Source organism: Heliangelus exortis, chromosome 13 (assembly GCF_036169615.1).
Source record: "Heliangelus exortis chromosome 13, bHelExo1.hap1, whole genome shotgun sequence".
NCBI classification, from domain to species: domain Eukaryota; kingdom Metazoa; phylum Chordata; class Aves; order Apodiformes; family Trochilidae; genus Heliangelus; species Heliangelus exortis.
Genome location: NC_092434.1, coordinates 7,837,077 through 7,853,965, shown reverse-complemented (window position 1 = coordinate 7,853,965; position 16,889 = coordinate 7,837,077). Strand labels below are relative to the sequence as shown.

At 38.6% G+C, this 16,889-nt stretch overlaps 2 protein-coding genes across 3 annotated transcripts; one reads left to right on the top strand and one right to left on the bottom strand.

Annotated features, from left to right (window-relative positions):
- Positions 1-1,438: 1,438 nt before the first annotated feature.
- On the bottom strand, positions 1,439-12,296 carry LOC139801996 (fatty acyl-CoA hydrolase precursor, medium chain-like). Of its 2 annotated transcripts, none has more exons than XM_071756718.1 (13): positions 12,210-12,296; positions 11,130-11,334; positions 10,578-10,716; positions 10,179-10,312; positions 9,480-9,633; positions 8,833-8,934; positions 7,869-7,967; positions 7,236-7,376; positions 5,871-5,951; positions 4,857-5,004; positions 3,964-4,113; positions 2,103-2,175; positions 1,439-1,952 (listed from the first exon to the last, which is right to left on the bottom strand). In XM_071756718.1, exons 3-13 carry the CDS (start codon positions 10,695-10,697, stop codon positions 1,763-1,765), a joined length of 1,392 nt encoding a protein of 463 aa, XP_071612819.1. In that variant the 5' UTR covers positions 10,698-10,716; positions 11,130-11,334; positions 12,210-12,296; the 3' UTR covers positions 1,439-1,762. The 2 variants fall into 2 exon arrangements, with proteins under 2 accessions (XP_071612819.1, XP_071612818.1); XM_071756717.1 differs by lacking the exon at positions 12,210-12,296 and adding an exon at positions 11,931-12,082.
- A 2,204-nt stretch (positions 12,297-14,500) lies between these two features.
- On the top strand, positions 14,501-16,653 carry CIAO2B (cytosolic iron-sulfur assembly component 2B). Its single transcript, XM_071756722.1, has 5 exons — positions 14,501-14,768; positions 14,861-14,940; positions 15,233-15,358; positions 15,848-15,893; positions 16,428-16,653. Exons 1-5 carry the CDS (start codon positions 14,627-14,629, stop codon positions 16,523-16,525), a joined length of 492 nt encoding a protein of 163 aa, XP_071612823.1. The 5' UTR covers positions 14,501-14,626; the 3' UTR covers positions 16,526-16,653.
- Positions 16,654-16,889: the final 236 nt, after the last annotated feature.

Genomic DNA, 16,889 nt, shown 5'->3' with positions numbered 1-16,889 from the left:
AGCCACAGAGAACAAAATCCAAAACAATACTCCTGAAAAATGTGCTTTTGCTGAGGTAGAAGGGATTTTTACTCCTACAAAAGGATGGGGTTTTTTCCACAAAAACAATACTAGAAAAATCTTAAGCTTATACTGCAGGGTGGATACTCCACCTGTCACTCAGTCCTGTGCATTTGTTTTGTTTCTTAGACAACACATGAGTTTTGCAACACTGAAGCGATGATTGCTCACTCAACTTTAAACTGGATTGCTTAGAGATCAAACTTGGCCTGTAGCATCAGGTGTACACACTCAGTGCATGCTGAGTATCTCGTGTTTGCTCCGTTAATGAGGAGACTCCTGCCCTCTGTACTGAGCTGTGTACTGCAGCAGCTTCACAGTTAACAAAGGCAGTGCTGTGTTAGTGTGGTTATCAGCTGTTTCTGAGTGTAAGGTTAGTGCACAGTATTCACTGGCAAGTGGACTAACACTGTTAAGTTTGAGCTACTAAGAGAATAATGTGGATAACTTCATTGCAGAATTTTTATAGCTTTATAGATCTTCCCTGGGAAACTTTTTCTCAGGAACAAAGTTCATGACACTGAAGGTCAATAAAACTGGTTTGAGACTAGTCTGCACTGCTATGAATTTACAGTCTATACTGTACTGAGTGAGGACACTGACAGGTGTAGTAGTAGTACAGGTGACTGCACTGTGAAATGCAGTGAATGGAAGCAGGTGCCTGGGTTACAAGTGATGGAGTTTAGTATAAGCAGTCTTCTACCTTGACCTGTGTGATGAAGAATTCCTAGAAGCCAAACAGTGTAGCAGTAAACTCCAGATTTCTGTTTGCCTGCTTGAATATTGATGTGAATTCTCTCACTGTCTCCACTTACCTTGGACTGCTCTGGTTCCTGGCATGGAAAAATCTCTTCATGTGAGATGGAACTACGAGAATCCCTGCTAGTGACTCAGCTTCCATCCTGATGGACAAGTAAGTCTCAGCTCACTTGTGACCTAGAAACTACAGGAGTCCTTTGCTACAAAGTCAAATGTTTGTCATTGTCCTTCTGTGCAAACATAGAATTTGGGACTGACTGATGGTAAACAGAACAGCCTGGAGCACTATGCAGAGCACCACGGAAAAGAGAAAGTGTGAAAATGTTACCAACATTGATTCTTCTAAGGGTGTTATTGCTATTTAAAAGGTAAAAATGTGTAGTAATGGAGATTGTTTCTCCCTTTCCTAACATTTGACAGAAGTCTTGTTCCAGCTCTACTGTTACCAATTGTGTATCACAAAAGCTAGAAATATTCTATCTCTCTGTTTTAAAACTGACTTACAAAACAGAATATTTTTAGTTCAGTTTTTTTTTTTTTCCCCACAGAGGACATTTTTGTCTCTAAACAAAACCAAAACTTTTGTACCATCACTGATACACTTCCAATCCAAAGGCAATTTTACTTGCAGATCAAGTCTTTATTGATTTCACTTTATTAAACAATATTGCTGCTATGATCTGTCTTCAGTCATGGAGAAGTGACAAAAAAACCTGAGCAGTGGGGAAATTTGGTACCTCTACATAATAAACAATCCTTCTGTTGTAGACAGGAATCACAAAGGAGAAAAGAACAGTGGGAATTATTATAGACAATTATTACAAGTATGAAAACTGCAAAGAAAAGGTGAAAAGGGAAATGTTATTTTATCCTCAAAATTATTTAGGCAATTTATTTTATTATCCTAATAGTTTGCCTGTTATGGGTATGTTTTGACTGTAAATCATAGCTCTGAATTAATGTTCCGTTTTTCCATTCTTTTGTTATTTGTTTTTTCAGATATCACCTTTCTCCAGAGATCTATTTTCTGTTCTTTCAACTTCCTGGCTTTCTTTTGTTTTAGATTAATCTCTAAGTATTCTTCATTCAGGTTATAAGATGGCCAGTCAACCAAACCTTCCCCATTAGGATTTCTGTGAAAAACAAGGAAGGAAGAGTGAACACCCTTTTCAGTTGAGGGGCAATTCAATTCACAGCATTTAAAACTGAATCAATACCACAGCTAATTCACTTCTGAGTCAGTACAAACCAGTAACGTGTGTAATGAAACCCATGATTCTTACCCAGTCCGTGCAAAGTTAGCCCAGTACTTCATTAGAGTTTTACTAAGAATCTTTTCTTCCTCTGTAGCTTCACCTGAAAGACAAAACACCAAGTAATTATTACCTGTGAAAGAAATCAAAACACTCATACTACAGAAGCAGCATTTCAGTCTGTGATTCTGTTGTAGCAACTTATTGATTACACAGAGACACTGTACCTGCAATATGTTAATAATATAGTAATCATCTAGAGAAGATTTCAGCACTCTTTATGCTTATCATTAGCACAGATTATCATAAATATCCATATTCTACAAATAGGGGACCTGGGTTACAGGGAAATAAGGCCATTTACCTGTAGTTTTTCAGGAAACCAGAAGCAGAACCAAGAAAATAACCCATGTCTCCCGAGTCCCATTACATCTCAAAGAATGGGCCACATGTTTTAGTTCCTAGCTTTGTGGGACTGAAAGTTCCTCAATTATTCAGAGACTGCCTAAGCAAAGGTTTCTTCACTCTGACATAACTTGATGTCATTGCTTGTCTCAACAATTCAAGAATTTTCATTTAAATGTACTTAGATGTATGAACACTGTGTCAGGTAGGTGAAAATAATTTTAGTTACAGTGTGTTATTGTGTTATAAAAGCATCTCAAGTCATCAAGAAAAATAATATCTATTTAAATGCTCTCAGTAATTTCAGAAAAACAGAAAAAGAACTGTACAGTGTTTTATAGTGTAGGATAAAAAAAGCAAAATCAAAAGCAACAAAATAATCTAGTAACATATTAACTAACACTTTTACAGCACAGCTGGATCACTCCAAAGTTCAGTGGAGTAAAATGAAACCCTTTCATTAATGTAGGTGTTGAAACAGACTATGAACTCTTGTGCAAATAATAAAAATAGAAGCAGAGAAAATGGTGAATTCATTTAAAATAAGTAGAATTTCTGTGTTTCTTTGTCAAAATAAGAACTGCTCCTAATTTGTTTAACGGGAAAGAATTATTGAATACTGAATATTACTGTTTTAGCCATCTGCAATTAAAGCAGGTTATTTGGTTCATAATATGTTTGAGGATGTGGCATCTTATATCTAACTGCTCGATGACTGGCACATTCATTTGGACTGTACAAATGTGAAATTTTGCCTTAAGGAACCAGAACTTCCAGAATCCTATGAGAATGCCCAAACTGACAAGGCAATGGCAATTTTGGGTGTGCACCCTTAATCCTTCCTCAATAGTGTGACTGCATTTTAAATAAAATGCCTAAGTATTGAGACATGGGAGAAAATAGTCTTTAATCTGACCATTAGATCTTCATGCAGAAAACGAAATGCTGGAGTTCCTTGCTGTAATCAACACAAATGGAACAGTATCTGCAAAAGATCTGAGTCCCCTATTCTCTGGAGCTTGAAAACCCATGGGATTTCCTGGAACGTGTGTGATATTAACTGAATTTCCTCAGAAAAATAATGGAGTCTAGATTTCCTGGTTCCCAAGTACTCTGCTGATTCCCTGCAACTTAAATTGACCTTTCCTTCAATTTATTCTTCAGTCAAAGCTATCTGCCAAGTTAATGAATAGAGCTGGTACAATGACACTTGTGTTTTCCAGCAAATGCCCTATTTGCTAAACTGTTGACAACATGTGTAACCTCCTGTGCTTCAGAAACAGCAAAACCATGACATCTGCACATGACAAAGAATAGAGAAGACAGTGAATTAATATTATACAAATTCTAAGAGGAGAAAGGGTTATACTTTGGTCTTACTGTTAATGTATGTACTCTAATATGATTAAATGGAAGTAGCACTGAACAGAATAATGCCAGTGAAAAGAGTAATTTGTATGTGACTATTGAATGTTCTGTTCCTTACTACGTAGCTGAATATCACCAGCCAGGAATGGTCCCCCAAAGACAAAGCCAACTTCATCTCCATGATCAGCTTTCACATAGTCTGGTTTACTGTCCCGATATGAAGTGGGTCGATGCTGATACTCAAAGAAGTAGGCAGGAGCTCCAGACTCTAGAAGATGTAACATTTAGAGTTAAAGATGAGATGCATAAATTATGGCTGACATCATTAGTTTAAAATATCACTTTAAATATACCCAGAATCTTTATACTGGAAATTTTAATGTAATGCTACATTCAGATATGTATTTCTATTTTTAAAAACTAAGACACTCACAGTATTTATACATTAAAAAATTGAAAGATTCACCCAGGAAAAAAATACAGGAAAAAAACCAACATCAAATTGTTTTCCAGTTCTGGGTATTTTGAAATGGCTTGCCTACACTTAGCATACAGAACTGCTGACTTCCTAAGTAGCAGAGGGCCAAAGGACAAATTGTGGCACTCAGTGCCATGGTCTGGTAACCACGGTGGTAGTGGATTAAGGGTTGGACTTGATGATCTCAGAGGTTCTTTCCAACCTGGCTGATTCTGTTATTCTATTCTATGATTCTAATTCCAGGTTGCTTTAAAATGTTTTCATTTTTAGTCTGCATACTTCACATAGCAAACATTTACCTGTGTTATCATCCTCTGTTCTCATATTGTGGCTAAGAGGACAAGTGTAAGACACCAGCACAAAGGAGTACAGACATTTGCTTCACACAGTCCTGAAGGATCTGTATCACTCTATATTCCCATCAAGTTCCCAGTGGGAATCTTGAGAAGGGCTGCCTACACACGATGGGATTTGTGTCACTTGATCCAGCATGCAGTGAGGTTTGAATATCCTTCTAGTGTTCATTAGCTCACCCCTGAGATAATCCAATACTTTAATGGATGGCACGACAACTCCTACATCCCCTAACAAGTCCAGAAATCCATCCCGTAGCTCAGCAGGATCATCTGTTTTTCCTAGATATTCATCAACTATAAGAGGCAAAACCTCTGATGGTATGTACTGAGAGAAAAAAAGAAAACAAGGAACAAATAGAAAAACAAACCTTGTCAGAGGTAGCAACTAAAAATGTCATCTTTTAAACTTCAGAGATTCTGCAAAGCACAAAGGTCCAGAGTAGCACCCATGTCAATAGGAAACCATCATGACAAGTAAAACCCAATACCAAAACCAAAGCAAACCAGCCTCAGGTCAAATTTGCAACAGATTTGTATGGGTTAAAACTCTACAGGAATCAATGACAATCCATCAGCTGCTCCTGCTAATAATACCTTTGTCTTCTGTTGTGTTTTTTTGTTTGTTTTTAAGAAAAAAGAGATGGGAATAACAAAAGTAAATTCTCTGGGTCCTTGAAAGATGTATTTACTATTAGACTACAGGACAAGAACAGTAGGATCTCCAAACATTGCTTGTTAGTGTTAGAATTTGCTGCTTGAAAGATGCACTTCAGAACTAAAAATGTAAAATAACAATTTGAAAGTTACATTTAATTTATTATAAACAGATTGAAAAATCCTGCCTTGAAACTCATCAACCAGGAGACTAGGCACCAGAAATCATACATTTAAGGACATTATTAAAGTAAGCCTACATACAAGCACATCAGATAAAAGTGTTGGTTCAGAGGTCTAGAAGGAAAAAGGTATTTCCCCAAATTGCAGGCCTGACTCAGTCCTATTTCTGTGTAACTGCATACAGCATAGTTCTGTCAACTTTGCTTAGACTTTTCCCAAGGCACAACATGATTTCAAGTCTTAGTAACACTCTGACTCAAGCAGAAATTTAGAGAACACCAAACTTCACAAATCTGTTCTAGGCATTAAAAAGAAATATCACTTCTCAAATTAGATTAGTGCAATAGTTCTTACCAGCATTGGTAGTAAAAACTCTATTGTTGAAATGATTGATTTTCTATCTCCTATTTCCTTTAAACCTGGAATGTCCAATGTCTGCACAGAAAAAAGAATGTTATTAGCACCACTCAATCTCTCCAGTATTTTTAAAATTGGAACTATATTACTCCACCTTATTCTTAGTACTGGTGTTTATTTTTGAAGCATCATATAATATGCAAAATGCAGTATGATGCAGCAGCTGTATTGAAAAGCTTATATTTACTAGAGTAAATGTTTCCCTGGTCTAGGTTTCTACATAAACCACTCACACTAACCAGCTTATCCTTAAATGAATACACAACATTGAGAAACCTACAGGACTAGAAAATTTCAGGTCAGAACTGAAGCAAAAAGCTTATTCTGTCTCAAAGACTTTTTTCCTCTCTAGTAGGAGAGATCTTAAGTCACTGATAGCCTCTCTACCTCTAGTCCAGTTGTTTGAACACTCTGAGGTAAAGATAAGGCAATGATCCTCTTCTTCTAGAGCATTACATAAAATGTGTCTTCTGTTTACAAAATTAATTAGAAAAGATTTCACTTTACATTTCTCTTCTTGGACTCAGTACCTGCACCCTTCCAGAGACACACACTTACTACATAGATTCAGAACAAATGTTTTTACTACATAGATGATCATGAATACTTAGAAAATGAAAAAAAACCCAGACAAAGAAGAGAGAGGTCACAAATCCACCTCCTATAGTTTTGAGCACTGCATAGCAACTACTCACTTTTTGGAAACACACATGAAATTCATATGAGAAAGAATTTATGCACTGAGAATTGGTGGGGCATACTCTGTTCCCAGCTAAGCTTTTCAAATGACAGATCTTCCTGCATGCTAGCAAGGAACACAGAGGTGATGATATAAGTGGCAGCCAGAGCTCATAATGACCTACAAGGTAACCTGTTTAAGGTGACCAATGCCACATTTTCAAACACTCTGTGTATCAAGGCTGAATACTGTGTATGTAGTGTCTGTGTGTTGTCAGGGAAAGGACTGCTTTTAGGTTTGTTTTTTTTTAGTAACAAGCACCTGACTGTTGCTTTCTTTTTCCTCTCTCTTACTGGATAAGAAAATAATGTATAAAATTAATTTCCAAGGATGTTCATGTAGTTTAACTTGCAGAATGAAGTCTGTCCCACTGCTTTGTGATCAAAATTCTGAGTCACTATAGAATCATAACACGAGCAAACTTCACTTCATATATACTTTTCAACAATGCAAAGCCTTTTGGCCATACTTAAAAGTTGTCCTACCAGTAAACAACTGCTCTGAGCTGCCTGCGTCAGTTAACACAAACACACAAGAAAAATTAAGAATAGCCATTAAATTACAGCTCTAATATTCCAGCCAAATTCATTGTTGGTGACTCCTATCATATATGGGACTGCATTAAATTCTTTTCCAGCCAATATCTCTTCAGGTGCCTTATGAAGAAAGATGCCATCCAAAACTAAGGGTAGAAGTGAGTTTCCCTGAAGGAAGAGAAAAAAAAGATCAAATTATTTGTTATTAGTATTTTCCTTTTTTTCCTTCAAATCACATAATAAAATGTCCACATTTAATGTTCCAAGTGCAAAAAGAAAAAAAAAAGATTTTCAGATATCTAAGTATCTACAGCTGCTGTAATATATATTTCCAGCTTTGCACAAGAGTACCAAATACTAGCCTGGTTGGGTCATGGTATGGAGCAATGCAATGGTTTCTTGATCCTGTGCTGCTTCTAACTGACATTAAAACATAAGTATTCTTGAGTCTTGCTCATAACTTTATTGGTGCTGAGACACTTCACTGAAAATTCCAAAGAGAAATTATGTTAAATTATTTCAATATTTAGGGTGTATTCAGACAAAAAATATGAAAAATCAACTTTGAAACAGGCCAAAAAAGAACTCTAATCAGAGGCTGAGCTAAGTTTTGCAAATATGCAATTAAAAATATCTGTTACTAAGTAAAGCTTCACCTACCATACTTTTAGAGACAATATCCTTTGTGTCCTGGTCCCTTAAGCAGTTTATCAGTGAGAGTGAAGTGCTCATCTCACACTCAAATATACTTGCAATTTTCTGAAAATTATTAACAAAGATAATAACTGTTAGCTCTGAGTTGGTCTTCAAGGAATTTATAAACAGAAAATTATTATACATAGTACTGTTAATAGTTTTATTTAAGGGCAGATCTAGGTGAGCTCGATAGGTCTTCAGGTCTGATTTACCAGAAATACTGAAGTTTGGTCACAAAGTTAAATCATTCTTATATTACTTATATTACTTACTCCTCTTCATATATGTTCACTTTTCTACAACAAACCTTGCTGCAGAGATAATACAAAGTTGCAGCATAAATTAAATAAGGCAAGAAAAATCATATCAACTTATGAGACACTTACATTACTACCAACACCTTTTTCAGGAGAAGAATTAAAAGGTACTTACAGAGAGGAATTTAATTTTAAAGTGTTTTTTGTTTTTATTATTAACTGGTTAATAATTTTTTAATTTTAAAATTAATTTACTTCAAATAAAGGCCCTCCATAAAGACCAGAAATGAATAAAAATGGAATGCTTCTTCTGGATTCTAATTAAACTTTCCATAAGTTTCATAGTCCATGAAAATAGACATATGCCATCTTGGAAGATGTGTGAAAACCTAAACTGACCCACAGATATTATAATCATATAACTGTACAATCTATTTCCAACACCAAACTAGCACAGTAAGTTTGAAAATAAATACACTATTTGAATGAAAAATTACTTAGTGCTAATCCATATATTTATAGATATGCTGTGAGGATGAATTTCACCTTCAGTGAATAATATGCATTCAGATTTTTCCTTTTTCTCCTCTTAACCAAATTATCAGATATTAAAAAATATCTATTTTAGGTTGTTAAGGCTCTAAAACGAAAAAAAAAAAAAAAGAGCCTACCTTAAGATCTGTTGAAAGACGTAAATCTTTATCAGGGGGTAGTAGAATCCCACTCTCTGATATTGCTTTATGAAAGAGACCCTTAGACAAAGGGGATAAAACCTGCCAAGAAGAGGAACAGAAAGTATGTGGGGTTTGGTCTCTTCTTCCACGTATGTGGTGACAGGATGGGAAGAAGTGGCCTCAACTTGCACCAGGGGATGTTCAGATTGGGTATTAGGAAAAATTTCTGTACTGAAAAGAGTGGTTAGGCATTGGAACAGGCTGCCCAGGGAAGTGGTGGAGTTCTTGGAGGTGTTAAAAAAATGCGTGGACCTAGCACCTGAGGACATGGTTTAGTTGGCTGATGGTGCTGAGTTGATGGTTGGACTTGATGATCTTAGAGGTCTTTTCCAACCTTAATGATTCTATGATTTATTCTACATTAAGGTCTCTATCCCATTAACTTTGTTCTTGATTAGACTGTTGGATTTGGTGGGGAATTACACATTTTTATGTGCTTATAAGGGAAGTGTCCAGATTTAGCACAACATGCCATTAATCTTGCTTTGAAAAATCAGATTAACCATAAAATGTTGCACTAATTGTGTTTTTGAAGACTTTTTTTTAAAAGACTTTACTTTTTAGTATATGTACTGCATGCCTACATGTGCAAAAATGGAGCAAGATCCTGCAGATACACCAAAGAGTGTGACAGATCCTGGATCTCCACCAAAGTGTTCAATATTTTCTTGGATCCACTCAAGAGCTGCTACTTGATCCAAAAATCCCCAATTTCCACGAGCATGTTCGTCACCAGTACTGAAAGAAAAGAAGTATAAGACAACTTCTCAGGAAAAGTACTAGCTCTAATACCGGAATAAAATAATAAAAAAAATCAATAATAAATAAATAAATTTATAATTTAAAAACCCCAAACTTCACCAACTTATAACTTGTGAAGAAGTGTCATATTTGGCCAAGGAAAGATCTGTATAGCCTTCTGCCCTCCACAGTCAGATCTAAGCCCCACTGCCTTGCCCCTATTATTTGTTCACCCACCCAGATGGATTCTTGGCCTTTACACTATGATTTTTTGCTTTACACACCACCTGATGGAACAGGCAAGAACATCCAGAACCAAATAAGCTATGATTTGAGAGCAGGCTATACTCAGATGATAATGCAAAATTAACATAAGGACACTTGTTAATGTTCTTAAATCCTGGTATCAGTGAAATATGTACATTAAAACCACTGTAGCAGTGCAAAGCTGGTATACAAGGTCAGCTGATTTGGAAAACAAAATACCCATGCTTTAAACATGATAGGAAGCATTTTGTAAAAAGTTAAATAGGTGATCTTACTTGAAGAATCCAAGGAGTCCAAGTCTGTACTGAATTATTACTACCACAATATTCTCATAGGCTGATAGTGCAGAACCATCATACCTAGCAGCACCACCAAATATAAAATTGCCTCCATGGATCCACACCATTACCTTAAAAACAAAAGGATGGGACACACTTTTATACATTGCTCACTGCATTTCATTTGAAAATGGAAAACAACACGAGAGAATTAAGAACACCAAATCACTGAAGCACAATGGGAGCTGAACTTTAGGTTGGTGGACTTTGACTTTTACATAATAATATCACTTTTGCTAACACAGCACCACATTTTCCAAAGCAAACAAGTAACTTAGGAGCTATCATTCAGTGCAAACTTTTGATGACATGAGTTTGTACAAAGGATTTACCTACAGGTAATTTGTCCTTCTTGTTTGCACCAGCAGGGCTGTAAACGTTCAGATACAAACAGTCCTCAGAAGTCTGGAATGGAAGGTGTTTTTCTTTGAAGGCTTTTTCAGCTGTTTTCAACATTGACAGATCTTGAGGACATCTTCACAAAAGGAAGAGAGTGTGATTATTAATAATTAACCTGCAATAGCAACAATGTAACAATTACAATTAAAACACACTTTCTTTTGCTCCACAAACCGAATTCCCACAGGGTGCACAATCTTTGTGTTACTTATACACAGAGATGTAATCTGTAAAAACAGCTTTACCCTTGTACTTCAAAAGCTGAATTATTTCATTACAGTATAAAGAGAATATATGACTTCCAAATACAGGAATTTCCCAAGAATACTTTGTGGTTCCTACTCCCACAGTTCTTAAGAAAGTAGTGGCAGTATATTCACCAGTCAATAAAAGCTCCTTGCCAAAAATCATAACTCTGTACCCTAAAAGCATGACAACAATGACAAATATTCACAGGTCCTACACAGAAATGAACTGAACAGCTCTCACAGTGGCGGGTAAGAAGTTGCATCTCTCAGATCATTCCAGGGTTCAGGTGGTTCAGGTGGGGAAAACCTCAAGGATCCAAGAGGTGGTTTTGCAAAAGGAATCCCAAGGAAAACATTTACAAGTCTGTCTGTCCCCTTCACGTCTGTTTGTCTCCCTTTCAGCCGTCCAAGGGTGACAGTCACTTCTGGCTCAGCATCAGTCTGTCCTAAGTAGCACATAAGGTAAAAATAAAATAAAATAAAATAGCATCTTCATAATAATTAGACAAGCTTTCCAGTGAAGCATTTTTACTGCATAATTTGACTGCATAATTGAGAAGATTTCAGTTTATTTCTTTTAATTTTGTTCAGTTTTCATTTTGCATTTGTGCAATGACAGACACGCCCTGCCAAACAGTTCCATCACTGACTCTGCCAATGACAACTGGAGGTAGGTAAGACATAGTTTATTCACTGTGCATGAGCATAAAGCCTAAAAACAAAATTCAAATATCAGAGCAAAGAGCAACTGCCAAAATCATAAACATTTTCTAAATTTATCATCCAACAAGATGTTTAAAATACTATGTTTATATAATCCACAAACATTACTTGTTTTCTACCTTTTAAAACAGAAAATTCTATTATTTTAGAAATGGTTACAAGTCACAAAATCAGTAATTTTTGCATTAAGCTTATTAGGATACTTTTGTAGATTGCTAACAAATGTATAACAGATGCTCTACCTTTGAAGATCACTACACTCAAACTTGTTAATGCAGTTGTTTCCCTAACAGCACGAATAATAGATTTTGCATCTCACCTTCTGCTCCATTAGTGATGAATGCTATAGTACAAAACAAGGTACAAAGAAAAGTTATCTGTCCTTGAGGAGCCATTTTTTCTCTCCCCTGTTCTGACTCCAGACTGTTTTGTGGTGTTATATAGAAGAGAATGGTACAAAGGTCCCAGCTGAGGACACTCTGAATAGGGAGTGCAGCAAAATTCCCTTTTGAAAATGCCCTGCACTAAGCACTTTCAGAGCTGTACTTGATACAGAGTGTAAATACAATCCCTTAGTGTAAGACACTTGAATCATTACCTGATCCTGACAATGGATGATCTGAAAATGACTCAGCAGCATCTGAGAACAACAAAAGGTTGAATCACAGTTGACCTGTTGTTAATCCTACAAGCAGAGAAAACAGAGAAGTTCTGAAGAGGTTCCAGAACTGTCAAAGCTTAAATTCTTGTTAAAAAAGCCACCCCAACAACAAAAACCTCACCTATTACTTTACTCCTTTTGATGCAACAAGGGGAGATTAAAGTTGAGAGTCAAGTTATTGCTGCTTCTTTATTATCAGCCTAAGTGGAGGTCAGAAAGCAGGGTCTATTTATCAACACCTCATGAGGTGTGCATTCTCTAAAAAAGTGGGAAAGGCCCATGACCCCACCTTCTCTATAAAATAGCTTCCCACAGTGGAAATAGGCTGGCAGTTCAGCAGACAGTTTTTGTCTGCTGGCTGAAAAGGTCCTAAAAAATGCTGTAGTTTTTAGAAGCATGAAATCCCTCAGTGTGGATGACTGTCTCTAAGCAGATGAGCCTCAAGGCCACTTTCTGCAAGCCCAGTCTGCTCCACTAACCCTAAGCTTCAACTGGCAGAACACCCTCTACATACTGAGTCTGTGCCTTTCCACCTTTGATTTGTTTCTCATCTGGACCATGGTGTCAGTTTCAAAACAAACCTCCTCAGGCTCCTCTCTGCTGCTTTCACTTCCAGTGGGGGCACTCACAAAGCTTGTGAAGCAAACTTTCCCATCACAGATCTAAGTTCATCCTGCTTGGGAAACAGGTTTGTCAGAGGAAGCCTTGTTCTTCTTTGACACAACGGGTCACAAATGAGATAGGTAAAACAAGATGTTCTGTTCAAAAGAATTTAGAGCTTCTTGCTGTTTCTTAAACAGTTCCAGAGTCTCTGTGCAATAGCTTCAGAAAGTCTACCAATTTCTCACAAATTTCACCTGGAACTGTGCAAATATGCACTGCAAAACTTAAGTTGCCTCCTAGTTTTCATACTTAGATCTTTTTGGAGCATCCTCTCAGCTGCAGCTATTTTTGTTCCAGTCCAATGTGAATAGCCCTGGGAGTTTTGACAGTTCTTCCAGCAGACTAAGAAGACTTAAAGACGAAAACCAGCAGAGAGATTTCAACATACAGGAATGGGTGGAGGCTACTTAAGTGGAACAGTTTTCATCAGTGAAATCCAATGAATACAGACTTCTTGCTGCCAAACTGAATGCTTTTTAGCCAATTAAAAACAAAACAAACAAAAAAACCAAACAACAACCAAACAAATAGAACCAACTTTTAAAATCATCATCATTAAACATCTTCACCACTAAGGGTAAGTCATCTCAGTCAGCTTTGTATTTCATAAACAGAGACACGATGACTCCACACTAACTGAAAGACCAAATTGAGATAACGAAGGATTAGGTTAAGAAGTGAACTTTAATGTCAATGTAATCTATAATAACTGAAAAGAATAAAAGAAGTGAATATTATAGCAGAGATAAATGGAAACTTTCCTCAGAGGTAGTTTGCTTGTCTTGAAAATATCTGCAGATATGTAAACGTCTCAGTTATCTTCAGAACAGGTGTCCCTGGGGGCAAGCCCAGGGCTCCCTACAGCGAAAGGTACACTTGTGGGAACCACCCTGAATCCACAGATCCACAATACTGTTCTTTTCTTCCTGCTGCAATATCTTTTGAAGCAGGAACTCGGTTCCTTTCACATCCTCTTTTCCTTCTGACACTGAGGTAGCTGCCCCCCTCTCTGCCTGGGGAGCTGCCATGACCACAGTTTAACACAGCAGGTGTGAAAGAAACCAAACCCTACAAAGTCCCTATTTTGCAAAGAGAAATCAAATACATGGCAAGGAAGCTAAACCAGATAATGCACTGAATGTTTACTCGGGGGTATGTGCCTTAACTCCATTGTAAGTGGGCGTATGAATCCAAAACATGTCTTCATTACACACTATTGCTCCAGTTTCTTTAACTTTGTAGGTTTTTTTCAGATACAAATTGACTTCTGAAAGTAATTAAAAGATGAAAGAAATAATTTTTATCAAGAACATTTCACATGTAACGTGCGATTTAATTCACCCATTCCTGACAGCACTAAGCTCCCTTCAGAGGTCTCTCACAGACCTTCGCTCTCTGTTCAAAGCTGTGCACAACTCGAGCCGCCCAACTTCCCGCCCAGGCCTCCCCTCAGCTCCGGTACCCGCCTCCTGCGAGGAGCACAACCCGCACAACCTGCCCGTTCCGCCCCCTGCTCACCGGCGATCACTCCCGCCCCGGGGAAAAGGCGGCGGGGAGGGGACCGAGGACTCCGTCCCGCCCACCACCGCCTCAGCGCCCGGTGCGGCTCTAAACGGCGTCCGGGCTCCTTCCGCCCCGCCCAGCGCCGCTGTGCAGCCGCCCGCAGCGCCCGGCCAGGGCTAAGCGGCGCCATGGTGGGCCCGGGCCCGGGCGGCGGGGCCGCGCTGGAGAACGCCAACCCGCTCATCTACCGCCGCTCCGGGGAGCGCCCGGTGACGGCGCGGGAGGAGGACGATGATCTGCCCGACACCATCGACGACCGGGAGATCTTCGATATCCTGCCGGGAGGGTTGAGAGGGGCCGGGCCGAGGGCGGGCGGGCCGCTGGGGCGGGTCGGTGCGGCTTCGCTTTCCTTAACGTCGCACATCTCATTCGCTCCATTAACGACCCCGAGCACCCCCTCACCCTGGAGGAGCTGAATGTCGTCGAGCAAGTGCGAGTGAAAGTGAGATCCGCGGAGCTGCGCTTATCTCCCCGCCTGCCATCTCGGACAGGGCCGCGGTCCGCGCTGCCCGGGGGTGCTGCAGCCTGCGCAACCTTATTCTTGTTTTTAACGTTAAAAGAGGTTTGGTATAGATAGCAGTCTGCTGCAGCTAAACACAGGGTTTTAAAATCAGTGAAAGAAATCCGATAAGCGGCAAAAACAAAGCTTTAAACTGCATTTCACATACGATGCCTTCAGCAAGCTGGGGGTAAAGCCACTGAATTTTGTTCATGAAAATGTTTGGTTTCCACAGGTGAATGACGCAGAAAGCACGGTGTCAGTGGAGTTCACTCCCACCATTCCTCACTGCAGCATGGCGACGTTAATTGGCCTCTCCATAAAAGTAAAACTGATCCGATCTCTGCCCGAGAGATTTAAGGTGAGTAATCAGATGCCCTGGAAATGAAAAGAAAGGGGATGGTGTTGGCAAAGAAAAGAGGCAAGCAAGCAAACAAAAAAAGGGGAGGAGGAGAAGGAATCTCACCAGGGTACACTGAAAAATAATGAGAGCTTTTTTCATACTGTGGGTGAGGGAAACACTCGTGGAACCACAGAGGGCGCCGAACGATCGATGCAGAATGAGAGTTGTGTGACAGTCACATCAAGGGCGAGTGATGGGGGAAGTCACCCGCAGTGCCCTGTGGCAGGGGAGGGGCAGAGGCTGGTGCCTCGTGTTTGAAGGAGGCTCAAGCATATGGGAATATTCTGTGATTTTTACACTTTATTTTATTCTGCTCTACATAGTAGTTGTTAATGGTAAGAATGTCCTTTTCACACTCTTTGTTATTGCCTTCATTATATTATTAAATAGCTTGAACCTGAGCCTCCAATATTTTGTTGATTTGTCCCCTTTTTTGTGCTTTTTAAGCTGGATGTTCACATAACACCAGGAACACATGCCTCTGAGCATGCAGGTAAGGTTTTAATTGCTGTTGAGTGTTTTTTTTTGGTTGGTTTTTTTTCATTTTGAAATTTGGGAGAGAGTCTCCCACACCTGCAGAGCAGCTCTTTAGTTTCTGGGACTTCACGTGCGTCAGCTTCTGAGGGATGTTACAGAACAGGAGTGTGTAATAATGGCACTTAGGTATGTTCTGTACTGTACTTTTAACATCTCCTCAGGCAACCTGTGTTCTCAACTAGTCATTGATTTTCCTGGGTTATGGAGGACTCAGAAAATGGGGAGAGACTGGAAGGAAATTACCTCTTGTGTTACACCTACACATGTGTAGCTCCCTGTTGCTGAATCATACACAACTTGATGACTTAAGCAGTGGTAACCTGGTATCTTTGAATTCATATAGGAGCTCTGCAGGGTACTTAGCATCTGCAGAATTACTTGCCTTCCTTAGTACCATGGCAACAGCATGATGTGTCTCTGTAAAATGTTTTAACAAAGACATTGTATACCAATGTTTGACTGATTTCTTGTGGTGTTTTTTCCTGCACAGTTAATAAACAGCTTGCTGATAAAGAACGTGTAGCAGCTGCTTTGGAAAACTCTCACTTACTGGAAGTGGTGAATCAGTGTTTGTCTGCTCGATCGTAGTTGCCCAATGAGGAAATCATTGGTATACTGCTGTGTGAAACTAATCTGGTGTGTAAGTGGTGATGCTGGTGTTACACTATACACATATCTGTAAGCAAAATAAAATAATTTAGATTTTCTTAAAGAAATGCTTAATTACTCCTACAAAAATAGTATGTGGGAAATTAGCTTACAGGTGATAACAAAAATATAGTAAGAATTTAATTTTAAATTTTATTAACTCATTATTTAGGTAGGATTTTTTTAAAAAAGTATTTGTTTCAACCTGTTTTGAAACAGTTCCTCACAATTCAAAATTAGCTACAAACTGCATTTTGGAAGTGGATTTTGCACACTGGACTTTACAGGTACAACAAGGTAGTCA

What these genes read in the sequence shown, in the direction of transcription:
- LOC139801996 (XM_071756717.1), bottom strand. Translation starts at nt 12,006, where the DNA reads ATGGCTCCTCAAGGACAGATAACTTTTCTTTGTACCTTGTTTTGTACT. An exon ending in GGACTCCTTGGATTCTTCAA is followed by an intron (nt 9,634 to 10,178) that starts GTAAGATCACCT and finishes CTTTTCTTTCAG; the next exon opens with TACTGGTGACGAACATGCTC. An exon ending in AGTATTGGATTATCTCAGGG is followed by an intron (nt 4,114 to 4,856) that starts GTGAGCTAATGA and finishes TACATCTTCTAG; the next exon opens with AGTCTGGAGCTCCTGCCTAC.
- CIAO2B (XM_071756722.1), top strand. Translation starts at nt 14,627, where the DNA reads ATGGTGGGCCCGGGCCCGGGCGGCGGGGCCGCGCTGGAGAACGCCAAC. An exon ending in TCGAGCAAGTGCGAGTGAAA is followed by an intron (nt 14,941 to 15,232) that starts GTGAGATCCGCG and finishes TGGTTTCCACAG; the next exon opens with GTGAATGACGCAGAAAGCAC. An exon ending in ACATGCCTCTGAGCATGCAG is followed by an intron (nt 15,894 to 16,427) that starts GTAAGGTTTTAA and finishes TTTCCTGCACAG; the next exon opens with TTAATAAACAGCTTGCTGAT.